The 19,876-nt window shown below is 48.5% G+C and overlaps 1 protein-coding gene across 1 annotated transcript; it reads left to right on the top strand.

Moving 5' to 3' along the window:
* Nucleotides 1-13,804: 13,804 nt before the first annotated feature.
* On the top strand, nt 13,805-19,095 carry LOC143857569 (B3 domain-containing protein REM10-like). The gene is made up of 5 exons (XM_077368042.1): nt 13,805-13,865; nt 15,249-15,313; nt 17,446-17,779; nt 18,100-18,212; nt 18,844-19,095. The coding sequence occupies exons 1-5, from the start codon at nt 13,805-13,807 to the stop codon at nt 19,093-19,095; spliced, it is 825 nt and encodes a 274-aa protein (XP_077224157.1).
* The last annotated feature ends 781 nt before the right edge of the window (nt 19,096-19,876 follow it).

The raw sequence follows: 19,876 nt of genomic DNA, 5'->3' as shown, positions 1-19,876 counted from the left end.
AAGGCTTTCTCTGGTATAATGTTTTCAAGGAGTTCAAGCTCTGACATTTTTCTTTTCCCTTCCTAATCATTTTCCAGCCCAGAGGCGGTACAGGTAAAGGTGGTAAGATATGTGAAGGGTTGAATGGGTGAAATGGTTCCCATGGTGGGTGAAAGAAGTGCAACATGGTTATGTGCAGGGTTCTCAGAAGCATTTGAGTTCAAGAAGAATGAGGGAATCCCTGTCTACCAGGTAGCGGGCTAGACCAAGCGAGTTTAGAGATGAAAGCTTTTTTGGGGTTGATGGTAGACGAGTGACTAAGACTCCTGTCATGGACATCATAAACACTAGGCTCAATGAGAATTAATCGCATGACAATGTAATGTGCAAGTTGAAGCAAAAGGTAGCACAAACACATCCTCCCCTTGGATAAAAATCCGACAGCATAACAACTGTACATGAAGATGTGGTACGGCAAGTACATGGTTCGTCAACAAGCCTAAAAGGATGATGACCACACTTAAGGTATTTGGAAAAAATTCGGCAGCATAACGGCTATACCAGGAGATGTGGTAAGGTAAGCACATGGTTGTCAACGAACCCAAAAGGATAATGATTACGCTCAAGGGTTCTGAAAAAAAATCGGCAGCATGACGGCTATACTAGGATGGTCTCAGCAACTAAACATGAAGAGTATGCCGTCATGGTCAAGATAAAGCAGTGCTCTCAGCAAGAACACACTCCGGTAATGATAATGGCAAGATAGACTCATAATCGACATGCGGAGTACATTTGATCAGGATCAATCAAATGATCAAGCACATGGGAGATAGATCATGGCTAAAAGAGCCCAGCATCTGATGATAATCCACAGAATGGATGGAGAAGAATAATTGATTAGATTATGAAGGAAAACTTAACTAGGAAGCAAGCCCTAATCTAATAATAAATATGTACATATATATATATATATATACATCCTAACCAGGGACACCAACCCTAGTCTAATCTAGCGGAGTCAAGGAGGTCTCGACTCGTGACAGACTGATGAGTGTACTAGGACCGCGCTGTAGCCACGCAAGGTGAGCTACCCTTGTCTACAAATTGGACAAGGCTCCTAACTCTAGGCTTCACATGTGTAAGTAACACATGTTCGTCCTCATATGAATGCAATATAGATGTATATAAACACGGGTACTTCCTAGTTGGTTTTCACTAAGCCAGTAGGTATATACATAATATATAAAACAAAGTAGGGCTCCGAACTCAATCTATCGGGTACTATGCGTATAAAACATACTTAATATGTATAACTCAAGTGCACCGAGTGTTATACATAGTATGCTTCATTGCTCATCGGCTGCTGTAAACACAAGTGCACCGAGTGTTTACGGCCGCAGCGCTGGCGCATAGCTTGGAAATAGATTCAACAGCACCATCAGGGTGTAATGACATCCCAGTCGGGCACGCATCGAATCTATCCCGTGGAGCCAATAATGAAAAACAACGAAAGAAATAAAGAATGAAGGATATGGCAACATATGATGTGCAGTGTGTGAATCCCTCGTTTTATTAGGTGCCCCTGGATTTCTAACGATAAAGTTCCCATTTAACTTGGTTTTGACCCAAATTTCTTCAAAATTAGTAAAAATGGCATTTTTACAGAGTTAGGCAATGTTTCAAGAACTCCCCAGCAGAGTCGCCAGCCTGTGGACCCCGATCCGGGACGGGCGTGAGGGGACGGGCCCCCGCGCGAGTCTCTGGAGATCGTCCACGTGAAGGAGAGCCCCACCAAGGAACTCTCGAAAGAGTGCCCCTCACAGCATGAGCGGCGATGTAAAGTGAGATACCTCTCGATTCGGGGACTAGCCCAGATTCGAGGCGTACCTTAAACAAAGAAGAGTCGCCATCCAAGGAAGTGGGCCCTGGATCCCATGCTGTGCTCTGTTGCAACGGATAACCAGAGATATAAAATAGGGTTCGTGCCTGATGACGAATGGGGAAGGGATTAGGCGCCCCCAATTCGCCCAAGTGCTAGCACCTGGTCTCTTATGCCATTTATTATTAATTTTGAAGAGTTTTGGGCGAAAATCATGCGAAATGGGAACGAATATCTCCGAGATAACGTCTAGCTAATCATGCATGTCTCGGAGATGAATAAGAAGCACACACAAAAGAAATGAAAGATATGTCGCCTAAGAATAGCTAGGTTATGAGTGCCATGCCTAATTGGTGTCTAAGTTCTGGTGGACAAGCACATGCATGTTACAGCTAAAGGTATAAGATCTGTACATAAAAATAAGAAAACACAGCAAAACACACAACACAACACGACTCGACACACGACCCGACACGACAAACCCTAGACTCTAATGCAATACTTGACTCGGACCAGGATGGCCATCCATCCTAGCTGCACTACGTATCCCGGCCTTGGGAAGAATCAGAGCCAACGTAGTTCGGTGCCCTATTCTAAACTACGATGCCTAAAACTCTAGGACCGCTATCCTAGACTCGATCCACTAGACTCGACTGATGTTTAAAGCTTTTTGTGCGATTGCTTAAATTCAAGTGGATTGTAATTTTTAGGACTCTATATGCCCTAACTAATGCAAGTTGATTAGCCTTAAGCTAATGCAGGTGGGCCCTATATCCTATGTGTATCTAGGCTGTGCATTCTAAGGAAAACCATGGGTTGACTATATGCTTCCTAGTCTAGCCATCGGTTCGACTAAATGTCTAACCGATCGACTCGAGGCCTCCTAACTCTAGGGACACTCACACGACAGGACACACCACATCAATACAAATCAAGACCGACTCCTAACTCTAAAACACCCTAAATATCTAGGACAGACTCCTAAATCTAGGGGAAGATCTTTTTGAAAAGGTTTTGAAGTTTTTTGTATTTTTTGGAGGTTTTGAAGTTATGAAAAATGGTGAAAGTTGTGAGAAATATTTACAAAAAATGGTGACTGAAAATGGTGAAAGGGTGTAAAAATGGTGTCTAAAAATGGTGACTGAACTCAGGGTGCCAGCAGCACGCCTGAGCTGCCTACGTACCCCTCAGCTAGGGATCAAGCCATCCGTAGTTCGGACCAGAATTCCTAACTACTCTGCACATGACTCAAGATTTTTTTTGAAATTTTGATTTTTAAAATGTTTTTGGATTTTGAATTGTTTTTGAGATGTTTTTGAATTTTCAAGTGTTTTTTGGAATGTTTTTGTTGTTTTCAAGTATTTTTGAAATGTTTTTATTGTTTTTTGACACCAGAGAATAAAATCCTATCATCATACGGGTAGGGAGACTTCTGGAATCCCGCAAAGGTTGGATAGCATCCTATGCTTTGCGGGGGAACGAACAGGAAAATAACTCGGCAAGGGTTGGACAGCATCCTATACCTTGCAGGAGCGGGTAAAGATCACGACTTGATGAGAGGATGGACAGAATCCTAACCCCTATGATGATAGGAAAAACTCCTGGACTGACTGAAGGACTGACTCCTGTGCTGAAGACTGTTATAATTACTATTTATAATTACTATACAAGATTACTATTCAAAAATACTATTCATAATTACTATTTATAGGTACTATTCAAAACTACTATTCATAATTACTATTTATAAGTACTATTCAAAACTACTATTCATAATTACTATTTATAAGTACTATTCAAAACTACTATTCATAGTAGGACTCGTTGATGTGGGACCCGCTGTTGTGGGACCCGCTGCGGGACCCGTTGTGGGACCCGTTGTGGGACCCGCTGTGGGACCCGCTGATGTGGGACCCGCGGATGTGGGACCCTCTGTGGGACCCGCTTTGGGACCCGTTGTGGGACCCGCTGATGTGGGACCCGCTGTGGGACCCACGGATGTGGGACCCTCTGTGGGACCCGTTGATGTGGGACCCGCTGTGGGACCCGTTGATGTGGGACCCGTTGATGTGGGACCCACTGTTGTGGGACCCGCTGTTGTGGGACCCGCTGCGGGACCCGCTGTTGTGGGACCCGCTGCGGGACCCGCTGTTGTGGGACCCGTTGATGTGGGACCCGCTGATGTGGGACCCGCTAATGTGGGACCCACTGCTGTGGGACCCACTGTTGTGGGACCCGTTGTGGGACCCGCTGTTGTGGGACCCGCTGGGACCCGCTGTGGGACCTACTGATGTGGGACCCGCTTTAGGACCCGTTGTGGGACCCACTGTGGGACCCATGTAGTGCAAAGAATGAATAATTAAAAAATAAAAAATAAAAAAAAATGAACTTACGCCACAAGAGATCCAGGAAGGTGTTGACAGAGTCGTGCTTGTGTGGGGCCCGCTGATGTGGGACCCGCTGATGTGGGACCCGCTGATGTGGGACCCGCTGATGTGGGACCCGCTGGAGGTGGGGCCCGCTGGAGGTGGGGCCCGCTGGAGGTGGGGTGGAGGAGATGTGGATGCCGGTGGAGCTCCGGTGGTTGGTTGGGAGGATGTCGGAGAAGGTGGTGGTGATCGGTGGATGGCCGGTCGGAAATGGGTTTGGCCTCGCCGGATTCCGGCTGGGTTGCCGGAGGAGAAGACTCTCTCTCTCTCTCTCTCTCTCTCTACAGATCTCTCCTCTCTCTCTCCCCTCTGCAGATCTCCCTCTCTCTCCCTCTCCCCTCTGGTTTTTTCTTCTTTTTTTTTTTTTTTCTCTTCCCTCTCCTGGTTCTCCTCTGGTTTTTCCCTTGCTGTTTTCCCACCCGTTCTTTTTTTCTTTTTTGTTTTCTTTTTTTCTCTGCGAGAGAGAGAGATCAGAAGACCCATGATGACTCGTCATCATGAGGGGAGAAAATGAGAGTCTTTTGTCCCCCTCTTGTCCCCCCTAATTCCCTTAAATTTTGCAAAAAAATAAATAAAAAAATAGAAAACAATTTTCAAATGGCATCGGATGCCATACGAAAACCAAAACTACTCATTACGCCCATTTTTAAAAACGAAGAAAATGATGACCGTCCTTATTCTCTCTTTGACCACATAAGCGGGTCCCACAACAGCGGGCCCCACACAAGCGGGCCCCACGCAAGCGGGTCCCACATCAGCGGGCCCCACATCAGCAGGTCCCACACAAACGGGCCCCACAAAAGCGGGCCCCACAAAAGCGGGTCCCACACAGGCGGGTCCCACACAAACGGGTCCCACACAAGCGGGCCCCACATTCTCTTTTGCTCGGATTAATTTCATTCATTTTCCGTCTGACCTCGGGATTTTATTCGAATATGCGGGTTTAGGGCCTTGTCAAAATGGGGTGTCTACACCCGTCTTCAGGATGTGTGCGCACCTGAAGAGGCACAAGGACGGCGATTGGATCTACATCAGCCAACGGCCCGAAGTAAAAATGATCACTGGCATTCCTACTTCCATTCACACATGGAAGAACAGGTTTTTCTATGCTAGGGACACCGAGCAGGGCTCCCACTGGCCGTTCTCGTTGGAATGGAGAACGCCGGACACCCAGAACCTTAGTCGGAAGCCAGCCCTTAAGGGCTACGACTACATGACCTTCGCTTTGATTAAAGAAGAGCTGAAGCGCGGTCAAATAAACTGCTCGGAGTTCTCCGAGGAGGCCGTCCTAGTAGAGCTCGGAATCAGCCGTGCGACGCCGGCACGTACGTAGACTCTTTTAGGCCAGCTCTTATTTTTTGAACTGTTCCTTTCTCTCGCTTTTTTTTATAGTTCTGACTCTGTTCTGTTTTCACGTTCAGAAATGGTGAAGCAGATGTCCATGCTGGACAAAATCAGGCAGACCTCCCAAGCGTCCCCAACGCATGAGCAGCCCCAACCCAAGGGCAAGAAAAGAAAGGTGCCGGAGTCAACTCCGGCAATGGTCGCACTGGCCGACCCTCTCAAAAGCAGCCGGGCGACACATAAGCTTGCAGTTAAGCCGAGCCGGCCAAACCTCGTCGGGCAGAGCTCCGGGTCTGCACGGGTGACAGAGCCCCAACACAGCGGGCCAGTCCTGGGCATCCCTGCCGCCACGGCGGCGAGAGGCGACAACGTCTTCCGCCCAAACTGGGCGGTGCAGAAAACGGAAACCGGCCTAGGGGATAGCCGGGTGGCCACAGAGTTGATGTACCAGGGCGTCCTCCCACGCGACCGACGGGAAGTCGAGAAAGAGGCGCCGGAGACCTGTGTAGAGGCGATCGCCTCCGCCCTCTATCAGTTCCAGGTGTACTCTAGGGATATGGCGAAGAAGAGTTATCTCTTCTCTGAGACGCTCACACAGATAGAGTCCGAGAAGGGCCAGCTCCAAAAGGACAAGGACGGGCTTAGCGAATCCGTCCAGGTCAAAGAGGCCGAATGCAACAGCTTGAAGAACGAGGTGCAGAAGGTCAAGAACCAGGCCGTGCAGGATCTCCTAACTGCGAGGGAGAGAGCCGATCAGAGGGAAAAGGCGGCTATCGAGGCCGCCGTGAAAGCGGCAGTACGGGAGGCCGTGAAGAAAACCGAAGAGAGGAAGGACACACAGTTCTTCAACCTGGGCCTCCAAGCCTATAAGGCGGGGTTCCTTCTCTGCACCGAGCAGGTTAAGAAGGCTCACCCCGACATCTCTCTCGACGGACTGGCCATCCCGTATGCACCTCCAGAGGAGGAAGAGGACGAGGAGGAAGAAGGCGAGCTGGACTCCTCCCAACCCATCGAGGTAGAATAGGAAGTCGCTCTGGCTTCCGAGGTCACCCCTCCAACCGCCGAGGCCGGCCAGGTTGCAGCCCTTACTACAGAGGCAGTCACCGACGAGGTGGCCGACGGGGAGGCCTGAGCGGCAGCCCTCTTACTCCTATCCTCAATTTTTGTTTGTAAATTTTTGTAATGGCCCACGAGGCTCATTCTTTGTAAGCCAGCTCGGCGAAAAGAGCACTTTTGTGATATGAATACAAATTCAATTTTGTCTAACTGTCTGTACGGCTGCCTTGCTTTTTGTATTTACGACGTCTGTGCTTCTTCCTTGTCTTTCTGCCGAGCCGGAGTGGTTGTCCGGATGTCATTGACCGGAGTGCACCACTGCCGTTCTCTAAGTCTGCAAATACTTAGAATGAGAGCTAAGTCTGCAAACACTTAGAGTCTTTTTGGCGTCTAACGATTGCGTCATATCCTGTCAGGCGTAGGCTGTGGACGGCTAGGCCGGGCAGGTCTTTTGGCGTTTAGCGAACGCGCCATATCCTGTCCGGCTAAGCCTGTGGACGGCCATGCCGGGCAGGTCTTTTGCCGCGTAGCGATTGCGCCATATCCTGTCCGGCTAAGGCTCTGGACGGCCAGGCCGGGCAGGTCTTTGAGGTGGTCTTCCACTAGGGTGGGTCCGTGGTTGGAACTGATCTCCACACCAAATTGGACGCGCCGGAGTGCTCCACTGCCGTTCTCTAAGTCTGCAAACACTTAGACTGAGAGCTAAGTCTGCAAACAGTTAGAGTCTTTTGGCGTCTAGCGATTGCGCCATATCCTGTCTGGCTTAGGCTGTGGACGGCCAGGCCGGGCAGGTCTTTTGGCGTTTAGCGATTGCGCCATATCCTGTCCGGATAAGGCTCTGGACGGCCAGGCCGGGCAGGTCTTTGAGGTGGTCTTCCACTAGGGCGGGTCCGTGGTTGGAACTGATCTCCACACCAAATTGGACGCGCCGGAGTGCTCCACTGCCGTTCTCTAAGTCTGCAAACACTTAAACTGAGAGCTAAGTCTGCAAACACTTAGAGTCTTTTTGGCGTCTAACGATTGCGCCATATTCTGTCCTGCGTAGGCTCTGGACGGCCAGGCCGGGCAGGTCTTTGAGGTGGTCTTCCACTAGGGCGGGTCCGTGGTTGGAACTGATCTCCACACCAAATTGGACGCGCCGGAGTGCTCCACTGCCGTTCTCTAAGTCTGCAAATACTTAGACTGAGAGCTAAGTCTGCAAACACTTAGAGTCTTTTGGCGTCTAGCGATTGCGCCATATCCTGTCCGGCTTAGGCTGTGGACGGCCAGGCCAGGCAGGTCTTTTGGCGTTTAGCGATTGCGCCATATCCTGTCCGGATAAGGCTCTGGACGGCCAGGCCGGGCAGGTCTTTGAGGTGGTCTTCCACTAGGGCGGGTCCGTGGTTGGAACTGATCTCCACACCAAATTGGACGTGCCGGAGTGCTCCACTGCCGTTCTCTAAGTCTGCAAACACTTAGACTGAGAGCTAAGTCTGCAAACACTTAGAGTCTTTTTGGCGTCTAACGATTGCGCCATATCCTGTCCGGCGTAGGCTCTGGACGGCCAGGCCGAGCAGGTCTTTGAGGTGGTCTTCCACTAGGGCGGGTCCGTGGTTGGAACTGATCTCCACACCAAATTGGACGCGCCGGAGTGCTCCACTGCCGTTCTCTAAGTCTGCAAACACTTAGACTGAGAGCTAAGTCTGCAAACACTTAGAGTCTTTTGATGGGGGAGCTGGCATATACTAGTGACTCAAAATTGAGGGACACAGTTCAGAGACAACTCCACTTTATTTCTCTTTGAAATTTAATTACAGAGATTCTTTACAGGCCTTCAAAGGCAAAGGAAAAGACTATTGATAGTATATTCGAAGATTTCTGGAATTCCAGGCGTGCGGCAGCAGCTGCTCGTCAAGTGCCTCTAGGCGGTAGCTTCCTGGACGGATGACCTCTTTGACTCGGTACGGCCCTTCCCAAGTCGGGGAGAGTTTGCCCACCCTTCTTGGCTGGGAGACGGCCGCTTTCCTCAAAACTAGGTCGCCTATGCGGAACTCCCGTGGTCGGATCTTCGTATCATGGTATCTAGACATCTTCTGCTTATACGCTGCGGCTCTGATCTGTGACTCCTCACGGACTTCCTCAAGCAAGTCGAGGTTGACACGGAGCCCGTCCCCATTAAGCTGTTCATTGAAGTTAACAATTCTTGGGGAAGGAATGCCGATGTCAACCGGAATCACAGCCTCTGTTCCGAAGGAGAGATTGAAAGGCGACTCACCCGTTGCAGTGCGTGGGGTAGTCCGATACGCCCAGAGCACATGGTACAGCTCATCAGCCCAGCGCCCGGCCTTATCATCCAGTCTCTTCTTTATCCCCTGCAGCAGAGTCCTGTTCGTCACTTCGGTCTGTCCATTTGTCTGAGGGTGTGCCACGGAAGTGAACCTTTGCTCAATCTTCAGGTCTGCACAAAACTTTCTGAAGTTCCTTGAGTCGAACTGTTTGCCATTGTCTGTTATGAGGACCCGGGGTATCCCGAACCTGCACACCACTGATTTCCAGAAAAAGTTCTGGACGTTCTGCTCGGTGATCTTGGCCAGAGGTTCAGCTTCTACCCACTTAGTAAAGTAGTCGATGGCGACAACGACGAACTCGCGGCCTCCGGAGGCCGGCGGAAAAGGACCTAAGATGTCCATTCCCCAGATAGTAAAAGGGAGAGGGCTGATGATCGGAGCCATTGGCACGGCAGGCTGGTGAACGGCGGGAGAAAATTTCTGACACTTCTCACACTTCTTCACAAGGCTCAGTGCATCTTGTCTCAATGTAGGCCAGTATAGGCCTCTTAGAAGGACTTTGATGGCAAGGGCCTTGCCCCCAAGATGTTCTCCGCAAATCCCTTCATGGGTCTCTCGCAGGGCATACAGGGCATCGGTTGGCCGGAGACACTTCAAGTACGGGAGGGTGTAAGATCTCTTGTACAGAGTCTCGCCGTCAAGTGAAAACCTTGCTGCCCGCTGTACGACTTTACGGGCCTCTTTTTTCTCCCCGGGGAGCTCTCCGCTGCGCAGATATCTGATGATCTCATCCATCCAGCACGGCTCATCGTCGATCCGCATTACTACGACGGGCTGGCCATCAATACTGGAGGTCTTTAGGAACTCCATACGGATTTCTCTGAGAGCGGTGTAGCCTGATGCTGCTAGCTTTGAGAGCACATCAGCTTTTGTATTTTCAGTCCGGGGGACTCTGATGACCTCAAAACTTCTGAACTTACTGGCCAGGCTACGGACCCTTTGCAGATATTTGATCATTCGCTCTTCTCGGGCCTCATATACTCCTTGGATCTGACATACGACTAACTGTGAATCGCAGTACGCCTTCAGTCTCTGAGCGCGGGCCTGAATGGCGAGGTTCATTCCGGCGATGAGCGTTTAGTACTCTGCCTCATTGTTTGACGCGCGGAATCCAAACCTCAGGGCATAATTCAGGACAAAGTCGGCTGGTCCTGTGAGAACTAGTCCAGCACCGCTGCCACTTTTATTTGAAGACCCGTTGACATATACCTCCCAGAGCGGCTCTTCAGAACATGGAAGCGGGCTGGTCGGAGGAGCTGCACTCTCAAGCCCGGGAAGCGGAACCGCTTCGGCTTCGATCTGCTGCTCGGATATAACCGGTTCTGCTTCTGAAGGAAGCGCTGCTTCTGACCCGGGGTCTGAATCTGGCATGGTACATTCGGCTATGAAGTCTGCAAGAACCTGAGCTTTGATTGCTGGCCTGAGCAGATATTTGATGTCAAACTCGCTGAGCTCCACGGCCCACTTCACAAGTCGGCCTGAAGTGTCTGGACGGTGGAGGATCTGCCTGAGGGGCTGTCCCGTCAGGACCTTAATCGTATGCGCCTGGAAATACGGCCTTAATTTTCTTGCCGCCATAACGAGGGCGTATACGAGCTTCTCGACTCGCTGATATCTCGTCTCTGCATCATGAAGGACCTTACTGACATAGTAGATCGGCTTTTGCTGGTGGTACTCCTCTCTGATCAGTACTGCTGCAACTGCCAAAGGTCCCGCTGAGAGATACAGAATCAGCTCTTCTCCCGGCTCTGGCTTGGACAGCAACGACGGAGAGGACAAGTACTGCTTCAGCTCTTCGAATGCCGCTTGACACTCCGAAGTCCAGGGCGCGGTTTTTATACCTTTGACTGCGTTGAAGAACGGAAGGCATCTTTCTGCGGACTTAGAGATGAACCGCCCCAGGGCAGCTACTAATCCGGTCAGGCGCTGTACTTCTCTGATAGTTCTGGGCGGAGTCAGCTCCATCACCGCCTTGATTTTCTCAGGATTTGCCTCTATCCCTCTCTGGCTTACCATGAAGCCCGGAAACTTGCCTGCTCCGACGCCGAACGTACACTTGATCGGATTGAGCTTCATGTTGTGCTCCCTCAAGACTTGAAACGCTTCTTTGAGGTCGGCAACATGATTGCAGGCAACTCTGCTCTTGACCAGCATATCATCCACATATACTTCCATATTGCGGCCGATCTGCTCTTTGAACAGCCTGTTGACGAGCCGCTGGTAGGTGGCTCCTGCGTTCTTCAGTCCAAAAGGCATGACCCGATAGCAATAAGTCCCCTGATCGGTTACAAAGGATGTCTTTGGAATGTCGGACTCATGCATTCTGATCTGATTGTATCCTGAGAAGGCGTCCATGAAGCTTAGCAGCTCGTGATCTGCAGTAGCGTCGATGAGCTGATCGATCTTTGGGAGCGGGTAGCTGTCCTTCGGGCAGGCCTTATTCAGGTCTGTAAAATCTATGCAGGTCCTCCACTTCCCATTAGACTTCTTCACCATCACAACATTCGCGAGCCAGTCCGGGTACTGGATCTCGCGGATGAAGTCGGCCTTCAGAAGCCTTTCCACCTCTTCTCTAATGGCCCTTTGCCTCTCCGGTGCAAAGTGCCTCCTCTTCTGCTTCACGGGCTTACAGGTCTGATCAACCCCGAGCTCATGGGTGCTAATTGCAGGGTCGATGCCGGGCATGTCTGAAGGAGCCCAGGCAAAGACATCTGCATTGGCTCTGAGGAACTGAGCAAGATCCTGCTGCGCGGCCTCTGGCAGGGCAGAGCTGATCTGAACAACCCTCTGGTCGTCACCGCTATACAACGGGATAGATATAAGGTCCTCGGCCGGCTCGTTTACTGTGATCTGGGCTTCGTCCCTTAGATCAAACAGCTCGATCGGCAGAGACTCGGACGCATTCTTCCCTTTCAGTGCCGCTGCATAGCACTGCCTCGACTGGGGCTGGTCCCCCCTGACTTCCCCTACGCCACCTGGTGTACTGAACTTCATCTTCTGATGATAGGCGGAGGGAACGGATCGGAGGAGATTCTGGCCGGGGCGACCCAGGATAGCATTGTAGGCGGACTTGGCCCTTACCACCAAAAAGTTCACCATGGTGACGAACTGGCAGGGCGGCTCCCCGATAAGAACTGGAAGCTCGATCTGCCCTTCAACTTTGACAACTTCTCCGGAGAACCCGAACAGATCAGAGTTGGCCGGCTTCAGACGGTCGGTTCCGATCAGCATCCGCTCGAAGGCGTGATAATAGAGGATGTCTGCGGAGCTCCCGTTGTCGACCAAGATCTTCTTCATTTCCCAGTTCGCCACCAGCATGGTGATGACCAGGGCATCATCATGTGGGAGGATCAGGCCGTCGAGATCTGCATCTGAAAAGGATATCTCGTTCTTTAGCCTGGCCTTCTTGCTGCAGGTATGGACGGCGTTGACCTGCCGGGCATAAGTCCTGCGGGCTGATGAAGAGGTTCCTCCTGCGGTCGGCCCTCCTGAAATGGTACCAATAACACCATGAGGTTGAGGTACCTGAGGAGGGGGGCTGGCCGGGGCCGGAGCTTGAATGCGGTCGCCGAGAGGTTGAGCGCCCCGGGGGCTTCTGCCTCTGGGCTTCGGCTTGTCCTTGTGTTCTCTTTTGTTGTCATCATTTTTCAAGTACCTTCCGAGGTACCCTCTGCTGATCAACTGCTCGTTCTCCTCCTTCATATGAAGGCACGCGTTGGTGTCGTGGCCGTGGTCCTTGTGGAACCTGCAGTACTGGGACATGTTTCTTTTTGCCGAGGAGTTCTGCCTCTCCGGGCACCGGATGAAGTCCTCTTCCCGAATGGCTGCCAGGATCTGTGCTCTGGACGCGGTCAGCCGCGTGTAATGCTCTCTCGGGTGGGGGCTTCTCCCCTTTCGAGAAGGGCTTCTCTCCCTGCGGGAAGGGCTTCTCTCCTTCTTCTGAGACTTATCATCCCTACGCTGCTTGGTAGGGTTCTTCTCCTCGGGCCTTCTCTTGCTAGCAGAGTCCAGGGCGGCGAGAGTTTCCTCCACCGAGATGTACTCCTCCACCCCGGCCATCAGGTCTGCGAGGGACTGCGGGTTGCGCCGGGCCACTGCTCGCCTGAAGTCAGTTGATCGGGCGCCTGCCAGAAGGGCATTCGTGGCCGCGGAGGGATCCAGGTTAGGAACCTGAAGGGCTTCCCTATTAAAGCGACCAACGAACACTTTCAAGGCCTCATCATCTCCCTGCCTGAGGGCCATCAGCGAAGCCGTCGTCTTCCTGGGTCTTCTGCTGCTCATGAAATGACGGGCTAGGTCATCCCCAAAATCATCAAAATTGTCCACTGACCTGGGTTTGAGTCGCGAGTACCAGTCCCTCGCGGCTCCGGTCAACATGGTGGGGAATGCCCGGCAAAGGAATCCATCCGACGCCCCGTGGAGGAGCATTGTGGTCCTGAAAGTCTCCAAGTGGTCCACGGGGTCGGTGGTCCCGTCATACTGCGAAATCTGCGGCATCTTCCAGCCCGCGGGGGCCTCCGCGCTGAGCACTTTGTCCGAAAATGGTTGAGCGCTTGTGAAGATCCGGGAGGTAGGCCGGCCCTGCTCTCTAGCGAGCTCTTCGATCCGGTGGTCGATCTGCTGGATCTTTCGCAACACCGGGTCCTCTCTTTCCTCCGCCCGGTGGACGGGCCTCTCTCTTCTTGCTGGCGGACTCATAGCCGATCCGGACTGACTGGCCGGACTCCTTCGCCGGTGCCGCGATCCCTCTCCGTGAGTGGCGTCTCTCTTGCTGCCATGCCTTTGTACAGATGGAGATCGTGACCGGTGATGTAGGCGAGGCTCGGGGTGCACATGCTTGTCCCGGGAGAGGTGATCTCGTCTTGTAGAGTGACGAGTCTGCTCTCGGGGCGGGGGCGTGTGCTCTCTGCGGGAGCTTCCCCTCCTCTGAGTGGGCTGAGAGGCCTCGGCTGGGTGCTGCTGGAGTGCGGGGGCCGGATTCCTGAACTCCGCAATCACAGCTGTCATTTCCTGGAAAAGGGCCCGCATCTCCCTCGGGGTCGGGGTAGGGTCTGAACGGTCCGAGCGAGTCGGACTTCGCTCTCCTACCGCCCCGACCTCTATCTGCGAGGCCAGTCGCTCGCTTCTTCCTTCGCGGGGGGCTGTAGCCCGGGTCGTCCGGGAGGTTGGCACATGCTTTCTGTTTTTCCCTACCATTGCTTAAGTGAGGTTCCGAACAGCTTTTTGTTGTCGGGTCCCACGGATGGCGCCAAATCTGTTAGGTCTAAAATTGGTAACAGGTTATGGTAGGGCCGGAAGGGCTGATCTGACAAGCCACAGCTGAAGGGCTGGTGGAGTCCTGCACTGCAGAAGGGCACAGACAAGAAGACAAAGGGTCAGAAGACCAACCCGGAGTGTTGCTCCGGACGGGCGGTTCGACACTCAAGTCAGTATGAGCAGGAGTGCAGAGCAATGTCAGAGCAAAAAGCTTAGGGTTTTGATCTCAGATCCCTCACCTTAGCACAAGTGAAGGCTATTTATAGTGGTTCTGAGCCACCTGTCCAGGACAGGTGGTGGCCCCTGTATGGACCAGGTCTCACACCTAGCCACCTGTCCAGGACAGGTGGTGGCCCCTGTATGGACCAGGTCTCATACCTAGGAGGGGCAGGTGGAAGTCCCTGATTGGTCCAGGTGTCACACCTAGCAGGGACAGGTGTTGGCTTTGCAGTGGTCCCTGTGAGGGCCACGTGTCAACAGCCAATTGGTTGCTGAGTTCGGACCCCATCAGTGCTGAGTTCGGACCCCATCACAGGGTGTTCCTCTTAAGTTCGTTGCGGAGAACAGTCTTAGAAAAAGAACAAAAATCACCCTTAAAGATCCAGAAAGAAGGTCGTTTCCAGTGACAATGTTTCACAATCACCCTTAAAGATCCAGAAAGAAGGTCGTTTCCAGTGACAATGTTTCACAAGAAACTGCCCAATATTTCAACCCATTTTAGCGGAGGTTGGCGATATTTCACAATTACTAACAAGCTTAAAAATGGAGATGAGTGCATTTTTGAGCTAGTGGCGGAAGATGTAATGGAAGTTCAAATTTGCAGACGATAAATACTCAATGCTAGCGTGTTGGGTTTTGATTTTCTATGTGTTTTGGATTCACTGCTCAATGCTAGCATGATAACAAATGGTCATTTGTGTTCTTGTGTTTTGTTCTCATGGATGATTTGTAAGATTATTGTGATGTGTTGGTCTCCAGGGTCAAGTTTAAGACAATATTTTGGGAAAATTGCTAGTGTCCATCGCAAAAGGCATTTCGAGCTGGTATGTCACATGTCGGACCAACCTCCTTGGGAATGGAGACAAAAGCTGTTGTCTGGCTGGTCTAATATGAGACAGACGCTGTGAAATGCCTTTTGCGATGGACCCTAGCGAATCCCATATTTTTTACTCTTCTTGCTCTACATGGTAATAATTTTGTATTTGTGTTTATAAATGGTAATTCTCAACTATGGATTTGATAGGGACTTTCGCAGAAGGGAAATCAGAAGATTTTGTCTTATTCATCTAACTCGCTGAGGTGGCTGTTTTCTCATAAATTGGGATTTGGTAGGGACTTTCGTACAAAGGAATTTTGCTTCTCGATGTTACATGATAGAGCAGCCACACAGGCTCACTTTTCAAGAGATTCTATCTTGTTCATTTAATTCATTTGAGGTGGCTACTCTCTCATCCAAAAACTGTCACACCCCGAATCAAGCTCAAGGCTAGGCGCATGACTGCGCCCCGTCGCATACCTGCAATTAAACTCACAGATATGCAAAGCTACAGTACCCAACAACTGCTTTGACCGACTTCATTCACAATTAAATAATTAGAACCATAGTGTCAACATGCGAATGTCTTAAAATGACAACCGACCATCAATAAAGTCATCTCACCCCAACCCAATAAAGTAAAGAAACTATTAATTACAGAGTTCCAATTAGGGGTGGCAAAATTGGCCGAACCGGAACCGAACCGAATATTCGGTTTCGGTTTGGATCGGTTTGGGGATCAAACCGAACCGAAATCGAATATTTCCAATGATTATGAGTAAGGGGTGGTAAAATTGGCGGAACCGAACCGAATCGGTTTGGTTTTACCAAACCGATTCAAATTTCGGTTCGGTTTGGGGGTCAAACCGAACTATTGCCATCCCTAGTTCCAATCAATACTTACAGAAAAAAAAAAGGAAAGAATAACTAATCAATTAATCCAGACGCTCCTGTTTCTCCTTCTAGGGTTTCTTCTGTAGCAATTAGGTGTAATTTAGTGTTGATGGATGTATTCATATACTAAGCCCTAGATTTATAGTTAATTGACTAAAGTACCCTTGTTAATTTTCAAGATTTTACCAATTAGGGCCTTAAAGATAATTTGACAAAATTATCCCTAGCAAAGGGCGTTTCAATTTTACACACTATTTAAGAAAAAAAGACACATCTTATCTTTCACATCAGATTTCATGAGTTTTTATATGGTGTAAGCCGTTATGGTCCCTTATTTTTCAGAAAGTACTATGCGGACCACACTATAGGATGATCCAAATCGTCCATGTGATGGGCCACAACGTAAATAGGCTGTGCCCAAAAACTCATTTCTACCTGATGTTCCCCCTCCGATTTCTTGGGCACAGCCTATTTACGTTTTGGCCCATCACTTGGACGGTTTGGATCATCATATAGTGCGGTCCGTACAGTACTTACTGAAAATTAAGGTACTATAAGAGCTTACACCATATAAAAACTCAGATTTCGCTTCAAACACGTACAGACATATTCTTCAAAAGAAAAGAAAAGAAAAAATCCATCAGTTTCTACTGAGAAAATAGTTGTTGCTGCTGTCTAAGGCATGAAATCGAACTCGCATGCATAAGACAGAGGAGAGACGAAATCAATGTGACTTATAAGAGAAGCAACAAGGTAGCCACTCAGAGAGAGAGAGAGAGAGAGGTTTACCGGTTGCTTTACTCCACGTGGTAACTTAATCACATATTCACATGGCACCGTTAAAAGTGGCGAATGAGAAAATATTGGGGGGCGATTTTACCAGCGCCGTAAATATTCTGTAATAATCATTACTGGAAATCCAATCGGTTGGAAATATGAAAGAACAGATAAAAAGAGAACAGGAAAACCAAATGAAGAAATGGACAGAAACGATTAAAAAAAAACAAACCCAGATGAATGATCAAAAACTCTCCTTAGGCAGAGAAATGAAGGGAAAATCATCACACCAACCACATTTTCTAAAGCCCATCTTTTCTGAATTTTTTCATAAAATAGTGAGTTTTCTCTTCTCTTTTTCTTTCTCATATACCTTTTTTGGTGCATTGGATTTCAGGGTCTAATCTAATCTAATCTAATCTAATCTAAATTTGAGCATAGTCTAAGGTTTTGTTGTATGTTTTTCAGTCCATACCCATTGCATTTCACAAATATCTGGTAGGAGAGAAGGGTAACATAGCAGTCCTCAAAAGCACTCTAGGAAAATCATGGCGTGTGAAAGTTAGAGGACACATTAATGGAGTCTTCTTCGAAGATGGTTGGGAAGATTTTGTAGTAGACCATGGTCTTTGTTCTGGAGATATTTTAGTGTTTCGATACGAAGGAAATATGGTTTTTGATGTCACTATATTTGATAAAACTGCATGTGAGAAAAATTACTACCCTCTTGTTTTAAAGAGTGAGATAAAGATTGAAAAGCAAAGAGAAATGAAAAATCAGGACCATGTGGAAGCTTCAAAGGGTAAGTTTCTAATGATTTTTTTTCGTAACTCTTTTTTTCTGATGACTTTAAGCCAAAGAGGCACACTCGTACGGGTTATTTTAATGAGGCTCTTAATAGGATAAGAAACCTTTTCTTGGCACCATCCTCAAAATATGGACTACAAAATCAAGGGTCCAGATTGCTGTAAAATCATATGGGTGGTCAGGAATTTCTGTGTTTTTTTATGTTAAGGTTTCAGGTAGTATTATAACCCTTCAATGAAAGCTAACTTTTGGTTTTTATCTTGCTCTTTGTTACCTGTATTTTGTGTGTTTTATTAATGTGGGTTTAATCTCTAGTACTATATTTAGGAGGACAGATGGTAGTATTTGAAGGAAGCAGCTCTTACAAGCCCAAAGCTCATCAGTTCGTGGCTACCATAAAGCGATCTAATCTAAAATATGACCACATGGTTAGTCTTTTGAACTTCTCTCGTCCTATTGACGTGAATTATGAAAATTCGAAGGGCACGTTTGGATAAGCCATTTTAGAATCGTGGATTTCCTCAAAATCGTATAATGAAGGGTTCTAAATTACAACCAACCAATGGGGGTGCCCTTTCATCCCTTTTTCGCAAGGGCGCCCTTCAGTTTAGAACTCCTCATATACATTTCTCCGTGTTTTTTTATGGGCGAGCCCTTATAGTCCCATATTTTTCAAAAGTTACTGTACGGACCACACTATAGGATGATCCAAACCGTCCATGTGATGGGCCAAAACATATTGGGGAACAACCTATTTACATTGTGTTCCATCACAAGGACAGTTTGGATCATCTTATGATGTTACCGCGATATGGAAATTTAACTTCCACCCTTAGGTCGGGTTGCAACTAAACTTTTTAATGCGTTATTTCACGTTATAAGTGCTTGGCAATGCAACTCATTTCACTAGTGAGTCGAGTCAACTCACCCGGGTTTCGAGTTGACTCACTTCGACCAAGTTGCACCATAGGATGAAATGTTAAATGGTTAGTTTTTTGTTTTTTAAAATGCATTCGCTCCTTTGTGATATTGTTTATAAGTTGGGTTTTTGAGATGCAGACTATTCCGAAGGCATTCTTAGTGGCTAACAATCTTTTCCACATAACAAAAATCACCCTTAAAGATCCAGAGAGAAGGCTGTTGCCAGTGACAGTGTTTCACAAGAAGCAGAAGAAGTATCCCAATGTTACAACTTTTTTTTCGGGAGGTTGGAAACGTTTCGCAAGGTGGAACAAGCTTAAAAAAGGAGATGAATGCATCTTTGAGCTAGTGGCCAAAGATGTAATGAATGTTCGAATTTGTAGACGGTGAATGCTGGATGCTAGCGTGTTGGGTTTTGGTTTTCAACGTGTTTTGGATTATTTCAGTGCTCAATGCTAGCATGTTAACTAGTCATTTGTGTTCTTGTGTTTTGTTTCCATGAATGAATTGTAAGATGATTGTGATCTGGATGGTCAAGTTTAATACACTATTTTGGACTCTTCTATTCTCTACATGGTAATTTTTTTTTTGAAATGGCAAATATTATAAAAGAATCAGAAGGGACACCCGAAAGGGACTCTACATGGTAATTTTGTATGGGCTTTGTTAAAAGAGCCCTAGGGCACTCGTTAAGCTGCATTGAAAATGTAGATGGATTTCAGATGTAGTTTGAGCATAAAAATGCAATCTAATTAACTTGGAGGTTTATATATAATTTACACTTATAATGCAATTAATGTTGGTTTTTTTTTTTTTTAATTATTCAACACACAACAAAGTATGTCTTTTAACCAAGGCAGAAGAAGGAAAATAACTTCTCTTTATTTCATTAAAGCAACAAAGAAAGGGCAGTGATAAATCGACCCCCTAATATCTTAAATCGACCCCATCTCTCTATATCTCTCTCTCTCTCTCTCTCTCTCTCTCTCTCTCTCTCTCTCTCTCTCTCTCTCTCTCTCTCTCTCTCTCTCTCTCTCTCAGCACTGCCTATATGGGGGTCGATTTATCACTCCCCTAAAGAAAGCATGAACAAAAATGCTCTAGAGAGACATCTCATTTATGGACCCATAAAGAAGAAAACCATTTCAACTAGGGATTTGCTAGGGACATT

The sequence above is a fragment of the Tasmannia lanceolata genome, unplaced genomic scaffold (genome assembly GCF_043159265.1).
Source record: "Tasmannia lanceolata isolate RefF3 unplaced genomic scaffold, GAP_Taslan_0.1 ptg000025l, whole genome shotgun sequence".
NCBI lineage: Eukaryota > Viridiplantae > Streptophyta > Magnoliopsida > Canellales > Winteraceae > Tasmannia > Tasmannia lanceolata.
The sequence above is the reverse complement of the archived record's forward strand: the minus strand, read 5'-3'. Positions and strand labels throughout refer to the sequence as shown.